A 10,133-nucleotide genomic window follows, 5' to 3' on the forward strand; every position below is an offset into this window, starting at 1 on the left:
CCTACCCCTGCCTTGCAGTCTTAAGCTGGCTATAGACTGATCAAAATCTGGCCAGTTCAACAAGAACCAGCTGAATTTCAATCAGTCTATAAGCCTTCAGCAGTGATCATTGTATTTTGTTGGTGGAGAAGGCTCCCCATTCTCCCACGCTCCAGGAGGTATCCCCCCATCTACACTAAGGCTGGATTCACACCTAGGCATGTTTAGTGCTTTTTGAATTTTTAAGATTTGCACTACAGACGTGTTCCATAGGAAACCATGGTAAATAGGCTGTAGTGCAAATCTGCAAAAAGCACAAAAAATGTATAGGTGTGAATCAGGCCTAACTGTGTTGATGGGGAAATCTAGCAATTGTTTGAAGGAAAGAAAATTGTGTATGGCCTGCCTTAGCATTTTTAAACAGGGTACACACTAACTATGCAAGGCTAATTCAGCAAACTCCTCCAATAAGCTGTTTTGTTCTGACAGGGGGATGACCCCCCCCCCCCCACCAGAACTGAGCCATTGGCTGAGAGTGCTGATTGGGAGTCAGCCACGTCTGACAGAAGGCAGCCAAATGTCTGCTTTTTTTTTTTAAGCTCCCATTTTCTCCCAAAATTCGGCCCGTGTGCACAGGGCTTTAGCCTACAACAGGAAGTGATATTATCATCAGGATCTCCAAGCAAGAAGCATTTCAATAGATTCACAAAATAAATATTCCCTTAAATTTTACGAATAGCCACAATTTTTTGAGTGGGGAAGGGTTAAAACCCCTGCCGGGTTATTTTATTTCTGTCTGTGCACCACATTTTGTTTTCACTCCCTGTTCCAGAGAGGCAACGGGAATTTAGAGGAAATCTTACAAAGTGATTGGAATTCTCCTAATTGCTAGTTGTCCCTGGAACATCTTCCCTCACCTCTTGTTCTGGGGACAACTCTAAAATTTTGGACTTCCCCATCACTTTCTTTCTCGGTGACAACGATTTCCAGGACAAATAAAAAAAAGAATGAAGTGGGGACACAGACCTCAATAAAAACTTCATAGAGGATCAAAATCTTCCCGGCCCAAAAGATTTTGCCTACAGATATACTTTAAGAAAACTGTATATGGTACTAAAAAAAAAAAAAAAAAAAAAAAAAAGGTTTCGGGTTTACATAGACCTTCTTAACCTCCCCTGGCGGTACGATTATTTCAGATTTTATGTGCTGAAAGCGGTACCATTATTTTGCATGGAAATTTGGCGTTTTATATTGTAGGCCTGTAATTCTTAGAAATAATTCACTTAAATCTGTCCAAACAAGAGTCTAGTAGACATCCCGGGTATGATAAAATTTGAAATATGAAATCATAAATTATATATATATATATATATATATATATATATATATATATATATATATATATATATTATTAAAATAAATAATTATACCAAATAATAATATAATAATAATAAAAATTATTCAATAATGTAATCAAATCAAAAACACTGAAATATGCTGAGTTGCAGAATTGTTGCTGTCATTACTTTTAGTGTTTGATGATAAATTTCCCCACAAATCGCTATCGCTCAATTCTGCGAGGTGATTCTAATTTATTATTGCTGTTTTCTAGCTGGTCTATAACCACTTTTGATGTAAACTGACATTTTGGGTTGCTATTGGCAAACTCCAGTTTCCTGGCATAAAGAACAGTATTTATAATATAAAACTACATGCAGGACACTGGACAAACCACTAAGGACAAAGGGGATGTGTAATTATTTGATACAGTATACTGTAATCTTACAGATTACAGTACTGTATCTATACTGTGTATTTAACTTTTTGAATTTGAACTCCGTCCCCGTGTGCCGCAACGCTCGCAGGGAATGGAGCCCGGCGATGTGACAGATCGAGCGGAGGACAGCTCGCTGATCACATCGGGGAGACATTGCTGGATCCAGGGGACAAGGTAAGTAAACCCCTACATGGATCTAGTGATGCAATAAGGAGTCTGGCTCGGGAATACCACCAGGGAGCTTAAAGAGAAAGAATATTCTTTTAAAGACAGACAGTGAGTGGTACATGAAAAGAGAAAACAACTTCTCAGCAGGATTTGAGAATAATGCCGCGTACATACGGTCGGACTTTCCAACGGCAAATGTGGGATCGGAGCTTGTTGTCAGAAATTCCAACCGTGTGTAGGCTCCATTGGACAGTTTCCATTGGAATTTCCGTCGCACAAAATTTGAGATCTGGTTCTTAAATTTTCTGACAACCAAATCCGTTTGCGTAAGTTCCGATCACGTGTGTACACAATTCCGATGCACAAAGTGCCACGCATGCTCGGAATCAAGCAGAAGAGCCGCACTGGCTATTGAACTTCATTTTTCTCGGCTTGTCGTACGTGTTGTACGTCACCGCGTTCTTGACATTTGGAATTTCTGACCATCTTTGTGTGCCCGTGTGTATGCAAGACAAGTTTGAGCCAACATCCATTGGAAAAAAACATGGGATTTTGTTGTCGGAATGTCCGATCGTATGTACAGGGCATTAGACCTTCTATGGCTCTATGTCAAACTGGAAAAACCAGATGGAGACCTTTGAAACGACCTGTCACGGAATATAATGCTATCTTAAGTTGGCCATAGATGGTTAGAATTTCGGCCACTGCAGCAAGAACCGTCTGAGGTTCGGACCATGTATGGGCAGGCTGAACGTACCCATTTGATCGATTGATCAACTTGGGTACAACCAGCCAGTGGGATTACTGTGTTCTCCGATTGGTCATGGCTTCTCCCCCACCCATGGAGGCTCCATTGGCCCTGCGGGAGGGATTTCCCCATTAACACAGTCAGTGTTGATAGGGGAATCTAGCAATTTTCTTTTGTTGCAGGAAAGCCATTTATAACAGATAAGGAACATTATGGACACAGACAATTAGATTAGACCGTCTACCAAGACATTTACAACAAAGGTGTAAAGAGACCTTTCATATCACCTGTCACCAAATACGAATCTGAAATTTGAAAAGCAATTCACGTCTTCAGCCATGTACTAGAGCTGTAGCAGCAATACCTGACCCACACTTTCTGGGATTGGATTATGTTAAATAGAGCAGGGTGTTCACACCTTGCAACATGTTGTACAACAGCATAAAATAACCTGATATAGTGTATATTATACTGTAATGTTCTAACCATTTCCTAAAGATGTTTACATCTTCTGATATGTAATTGAATATCGCCAACGGAACTAATTCATGGATTGGGGGCCCCCCCCTTTTTTGTGTTTATTTATTTATTTTTCTTTTTTGGTCTTTCTTCTCCCCCCCCCCTCTCCCCCCCTCTTTTTCATTGGCTGGGCCCATGGTTTACCCGGGCCCTCCCCTGCTTTCCTGGCTCCCCCGCGCTCCCTCTTCTTTCCACTCCTGCCCCCCTATGCCTCCGGGACCTGGTACATCCCCTTTCCCCCCCCCCCTTTTTTCCCCCTACCAAACGCCGCTCACTTTGGTGTAGGAGAATGGTTAATTCTATGCACAGATCTGAAGTATATCCTTTATTTTGTGATAAGTGACCTGTTTGGTGTATGTATATGGATATTTCCCTTTTTCTTGACGGAATGTATGTCTTAAGCTGACCTGTTTATTCTTCTTTGTTCAAATAAAGTTCACTTTTGTTAAAAAAAAAAAAAATTCATGGATTGGGATTCAGCCAGGTTAGCAGGGACTGGCCAAACTTCAATCCATGGGACACCAGGATTGGAGATCGTACTAAATGCTCTTTACCCCTGCAGGAGTGAGGGCTTCTGGTGAGTGCATATCCCTAAGGGGGAGCACGAGAAGTCACCTTATTTGCTGCTCAGAAGTCAAGATAAAGTTGTATCACCTGAAAACCAGCACAAGTCACTTTTCTGGGAATATTAGATATTTAATATTGAGAGACTCTCTTTTTTCTCACATGGACTGAGTATTCATCACACGTGTGTGTGTGTGTGTGTGTATATATGTATATATACACTTTTTTTATTTGCTATGTTTGCACACACGCTTTCTATTTGCCACACAGTTTTTTTTTCTCACTTATTATTATATTATTTTTTTTATTCATTTGTTTATCAGTGGTTCACTTTGTCATATATATTTTTTCCAATATGGCAATAGCATTTGCTAGTAGCCATTAGTCATATGGTAGACACTTACACTTCTTTGATGTAAATAGTTTTAATTTTCACTCTTGTATTTTGGATATGATGTACTATATTATAGTATATAGGGACTCACCTTCATATATTTTTTTTGTTGTCCCATATAGACTTTATACCATTACACACCCATTTTTAAACTCAACACGGTTAGGTAATACACATGCCAATTTCACATTCTTTTTAGCAGCGCCATTTTCCCCTTTTTGTGATTATTTGTTTTTTGGGCACCGCTTTGTGGCGTCTTTGCTCGGGGAGGCTGCAGCTATACTTATACCCAAGCGTGGAATTTTGTGTTTAAACTTCAATCCATGCATGGCAACTGGGGTTAAACAGAAGTCGATCTGCTGATCGACTTCTGTTCAACCACCCTGTTGGAAATTTGCCACTCAACCAGCACCACAGGCAATAGACTGCAGTTCTGATCTGTGTATTTTGATGGTGGAGAAGTCTACCCACTGTCAGAATACAGAGACACAGCGGGGAGGATTCCTCTATCCACAATGAAAGTGCGAATAGGGAAATTGTGTCAGGTTTTTTTTTGTATTTTTTTTTTTTTTTAAGTAAACCACTAGTTGAATGAAAAAACCCTAACTCGTCAATTGCCAGTCTAAGATAACAACAACAAAAAAACCTAATGTGTTTTAGCCATTCCTTAAGTTATCCAAAAAAAATAAAAGATGACTAGAGATACAATTTAACTGAAATATGTGTCACCTTCCAACATTACTTTTAGGCAAACCATCATGTTTGAGAATATACAATGGTAACGTTGTACAGGTAACGAGACAAACACCTCTAAGCACAAAGGTTTATTGGCAGAAGGATCAGCAAAAAATATTAATACGAAAAAGAAACACACAGAGCATTTATAATCATTGGAAACAACATTATTCAAATATAAAAGGATTATAAAATACAAAAATAAGGGAAACATATGGTCAATGCTAAATTTTCTTAACCATGATAATGATGAAAGTGTCTTTACAGCCCAAAACTTTTTTTCCTGTTAGTTTAGGATGGAGTGCGGAAAGGTTAACCCAGCCTTTCTCAACCTTTTCAACACAGAGGAACCCTTGAACTAGTTCTCCAGTCCCGGGGAACCCCTGATAAAAATTAGAAATCTACAACTTGTGATACATTAGTGTGATGGTCAGTGGCAAAAATGGTCCTTATTACACTTGTGGTCATTGGGAAGAATTACCCCCCTTACAGATAGCTAAAAAGATCAATGGTGTTGGTGGGAGCTTATTTGGGAGGCGGAAATGGCCCAATGCTGAAGGAACCCCTAGCAACCTCTGGAGGAACCCTGGTTGAGAATAACTGGGTTAAACATTGATTTTCACAAGTATTATATTGGCTAGGCTGGCCATACCCGGCGTAACGGGGAAATCCCTCCTGCTGAGACATAGTCTTCTCTTAGCGTAAGACGGGGAGACAGTGATTATCACTAGCGGCTATAGCAGCCACTTGCAATAATCGAAAGTGAATCTGGCAAGCTGGTTATACCAAAGTTGATCGATCGGTCACCTTGGTACATTCAGCCTGCCCATACATGGTCCAAATCTCGGCAGGTTCCTGCTGGACCAGCCGAGTTTTGAACCATGTATAGCTGGCCTTAAACATATTTAAAGCTAAAATTATTTTGTTAGTTTTGGATGGAGGTGCAACAGGAAGTGAAAGGAAATCTCTCCAAAGTGAGCAAAATTTCACGCAGTTGTCACCAGAACAGGTAAAAGATTTGCCTTCATCTCTTGGTCTGGTGACAACTTTAACATTTAGGATTTCCCATCACCTTCTATCACAGTCACCAAGACAAATAGAAAGATAGAATTACTCTAGTTGAGATACAGACAGCAATACAATTTGTCAAGGGCTCTAATCTTTTCCTACTCTATCCAAAACTGGAAGAAAAATACTTTGGCCTCTACATACACTTTCAATAAAGTTAATAATAAAAATGATATGTATATATTTAAATGCAATAAAAAATTTCACTTTTTAACTCTATTATAGTAATTACTTTATAATTCTGATGGAGCCTTTTGGAAAAACATAGAAAGCAGCATGGAGGGGCTCGGTGAAGGTGGTGGAGAAGGTGTAGAGGTGCCTGACGGGGTCACACAGCTGGTAGAAGGACAAATGGCCAGCCTCATACTCCAGATGAATCCCGACAGTTTTTATTAAAGATTTGGAGTCTATGTTTGTAGAAATGTTCTTGTGCCTGACTTGAATACCTGAAGTTCTTTGAATCAGACTCCATGATTTCTCATTGCAGCCAATAAATGATTCATCTCCTGCAATCTTCCTCTCCATGCTTTCACAGGCAACCCCTATTAGCCATTCCTCAGCTTCACTCACATCCACCTCCCAATAATGTGTCCCGGATGCAAAGTTTTGGATGCTTAATACCTGGCAGCATTTAAACCTTTTAGGGCCATCCGGCCTGTTTACACTGACGTCGGTATGAGAAACTCTCTTCCGTTTTTTTGATAATATCAGGTTTTCATGAGCCGTATTTATGTCCAATAAAATATCGGATTTCTCCATCACTGAAAAGTTTCTTTTCATCATCAAATCCTTCAGATTGTGAGTAAAGTTGCATAGTCCTCTTTGTAACATCTTTGAGATGGTTCCCTCAGTTATACATCCAGCATTGGTTTCACCATCTGATGTATCAACAATCTCGGGAATAATCTCCCCTCTGTTAGGTGCTTTCTTCAAGACAGTTAAGGGATCTTCAATATTGCACAGTTCTTTCATTTGATTCATTTTCTTGGACAGTTCATCCTTCTGTTGCTCCAACTTCTGGATCAGAGAAGAGACCGTATGTGAGATATGCTTCTTCTGCCTGCATGTTTCCAGCAGGACCCGCTTTTCCACATCTTCCAGTTGTTTCCTGATTTCTCTAAACATCTCCGTGACTCTCCTTACAATGGCAATTGTTTTTCCATTCTCTTCTGTCCTGTGGTTTTCCAGAATTTGGATCCTACTTTGGATCTCCTGTTTCTCAAAGTCCAATGCATTTGTAGATTTTCTCAAATTCTCCTTTATCTTCTCAGAGGCCTCATTCAGAAGGTCCACCTGGTGTCCTCTGTGGTCTCCAGCCACCCAGCAGGACATACAGATACAGGCACTGTCCTCTGAGCAGTAATATTTTAGGACCTCCTGGTGTATGGAACATTTTCTGTCTCCAAATGACGTGGTGGGTTCAGTTAAAATGTGATGCACCGACTTACTGTGGTTGCTCAAGTGCTTATCACAAAATGAGGCCTCACAGTGGAGACATGTTTTAGAAGCCGGTGTAGGAGAATCGCAGTACGTACACAAGACCTCTTTTTCTTCCTGGTTGGTGGATCTGAAACACTCCACGATGTTGCACAGCTTCCGGTTCTTCTCCAGTGGAGGGCGCTCTTTATATTGCTCTCTGCACTCCGGACAGGAATACTCTCCAGAACCCTTCTGATTATCCAGCACAGTTACAATACAGTCCCAGCAGAAGTTATGTCCACATTTCAGTGATATGGGCTCCTTATAAAGATTCAGGCAGATGGAGCAGTTCAGCTCCTCTCTCAGGTCAGCAGATGCCATTGTAGAGATGAAAATGTCCTTGCAAGAAGGACATTCACTTGTGAGAGAACTTCAGCCTCACTTCATCACCTTCATACCTTGGTGAAGAAAGACTTTCTTTGGAAGCTTTGTTATGTAAAGTGAGATCTGAATTCCCTGTAAAGTGAGATCCACCCTTCTCTAGTAACCCTTTATCTGCTGAAGACGGATAGTTTTATACCTTGCTAGCCATTCTGGACCAGGCCTTTTCTGGTATTTTTTTGTTTACACATAAAAATCTGTATTTTTTTTTGTTCACTTAATGGTTTTTCCATTTCAGGTTTTTGCGCCAACGCGGAATAAAAAAAAATTATATATATTTTTTGCTAGAAAATGACATAAAACCCCCAAACTTTATATATATATATATATATATATATATATACATACATACATACATATATAATAATAATTATGTATGTATTTTTTTTTTAGCAGAAGCCCTAGAGCAGTGATGGCGAACCTTGGCACCCCAGATGTCTTGGAACTACATTTCCCATGATGCTCAACTACACTGCAGAGGGCATGAGCATCATGGTAAATGTAGTTCCAAAACATCTGGGGTGCCAAGGTTCGCCATCACTGCCCTAGAGAATAAATTGGTGGGTTTTGCAATTTTTTATGTCTCACGTTGTTTGAGCAGCCATTTTTCCAAACACAATTTTTTGAGAACTAATACAGTTTTTTGAATGTTTTTGTAAAATATAAAACATGGTGTTACGTCAAGTAAAAAGATACCAAAACATGTTCTGCTTTAAAGTTGCATATGCCCGTGCAACGGTGACAAACGATGTACATTTTACTATTCATACGTGACGATTTAAAAGCTTTTATAGGTTACCACTAAGGATGAGCTCAGGCGTGTTCGCATGCTCCACGCGCAGAGCCCACCAGGAAGTCGGCGCAGCGCTGCGCTAATCACAGGCAGTGAGACATTTCCCTGATGTGCGGCTGCAGAGATTGGGCAATGTCTCACTGCCTGTGATTGACGCAGCGCTGCGCCGACTTCCTCGTGGGCTCTGCACATGGAGCATGCGAACACGCCAGAGCTCATCCCTAGTCACCACTTTAGATGTACAGAGGAGGTCTAGTGCTAGAATTGCTGCCCATGATTTGACGTCCACGGCGATACCTCACTTGTGTGGGAATGATCGCTGTCTGCATGTATCCAGGACCTCTATGCAACATTCACCTTTGCGCACGAGGGGGATGGAGGGCAAAATAAAATTCAATTATGAATTAATTTTCTTTTTTTTTTATACTCTGTTGCTTTTTACATTTATTTTTTATTACTTTTATTTCTGTCACAAGGAATGTAAACATCCTTGTGACAGCAACAGGCAGTGACAGGTTCTCTTTATGGAGAGATCTGGGGTCAATAAGACCCCAAATCCCTCCTCTGCCCTTAGAAGCATTCAAAACAGCAAGATCTGTGTTTTCAAATACTTTTTAAAAATGGCGCCGTTGACATCCGAGTAAATAGGAAGTGATGTCAGGTCATTACTTCCGGGCTACCATAGCGGAGAGCCGATCAAAGCCGATCCCGGCTTTGTTTGGCTGTGCAATCAGCTGGCGGATGCACCAGCTGGTCACTTAGGTCTCCCAGTAGGATGTGAGAGCCTGAGCAAGCCATGGAAGGTGGTGGGAGGGTGGGATCGGCTAGTTAGCCGCTAGGATTGCATTTGCAAGAAAGCCAACTGCCAGCTCTAAATAAAAGGCGCCGGGGTGATGCCTGTTATCCCGATGTAACCACTTGAAGTCCAGCGACATATTGGTACATCGCTGGTCTGGAAGTGGTTAATACAGGAACTCTAGAGTTTAAAGCCTTGTACTCACAATGAGAATATCGGACGAATGATCCTCCATTTCATTTTTTTTCATTTTTGTATGCTAGTTTCATATCAAATATGAAGATGTTACTAAACGAAAATTCTCATGCGACAGAATACAACTTCGGAAGTGGTGTAATGTGTTGGATTGTTTTGTAATGTATTCTGTAGTTTCCAAACATGCGCGGTATTGATCTTTTGTTTTGATTTAAACGAAAATAATTTGTTTTGTTATTATATGAGAAAATGTTTTGTGTCCCTTTGGATAATTTCTCATGAACTGTCGTGATCAGCCCTCGAAAGCTGTGTACTAACGATCAGATTATCGTTCGATTGCTTCCACGCCGGTATTCGTCCGTTTTTCTGTGTATTAGGCATAACTCTGGGGTGTCCAACCTTTTGACCCTCCTGGGCCACATTGGAAGAAGAGGAACTGTCTTGGGCCACACATAAAATACACTAATAATAGGGATATCTGATGAGCAGAAAAAGTTGGACAGATCACAAGTTAAAAATCACTGATATAGATATATA

The 10,133-nt window shown here is 40.5% G+C and overlaps 1 protein-coding gene across 1 annotated transcript; it reads right to left on the minus strand.

Moving 5' to 3' along the window:
- Nucleotides 1-5,562: 5,562 nt before the first annotated feature.
- On the minus strand, nt 5,563-7,837 carry LOC143925553 (E3 ubiquitin/ISG15 ligase TRIM25-like). The gene has a single exon (XM_077450032.1). The coding sequence runs from the start codon at nt 7,750-7,752 to the stop codon at nt 6,181-6,183; it is 1,572 nt and encodes a 523-aa protein (XP_077306158.1). The 5' UTR covers nt 7,753-7,837; the 3' UTR covers nt 5,563-6,180.
- Between the last annotated feature and the right edge of the window lie 2,296 nt (nt 7,838-10,133).

Source organism: Lithobates pipiens, unplaced genomic scaffold (genome assembly GCF_037356315.1).
Source record: "Lithobates pipiens isolate NorthernLeopardFrog02 unplaced genomic scaffold, aLitPip1_a1.2 Scaffold_22, whole genome shotgun sequence".
Taxonomy (NCBI): Eukaryota; Metazoa; Chordata; class Amphibia; order Anura; family Ranidae; genus Lithobates; species Lithobates pipiens.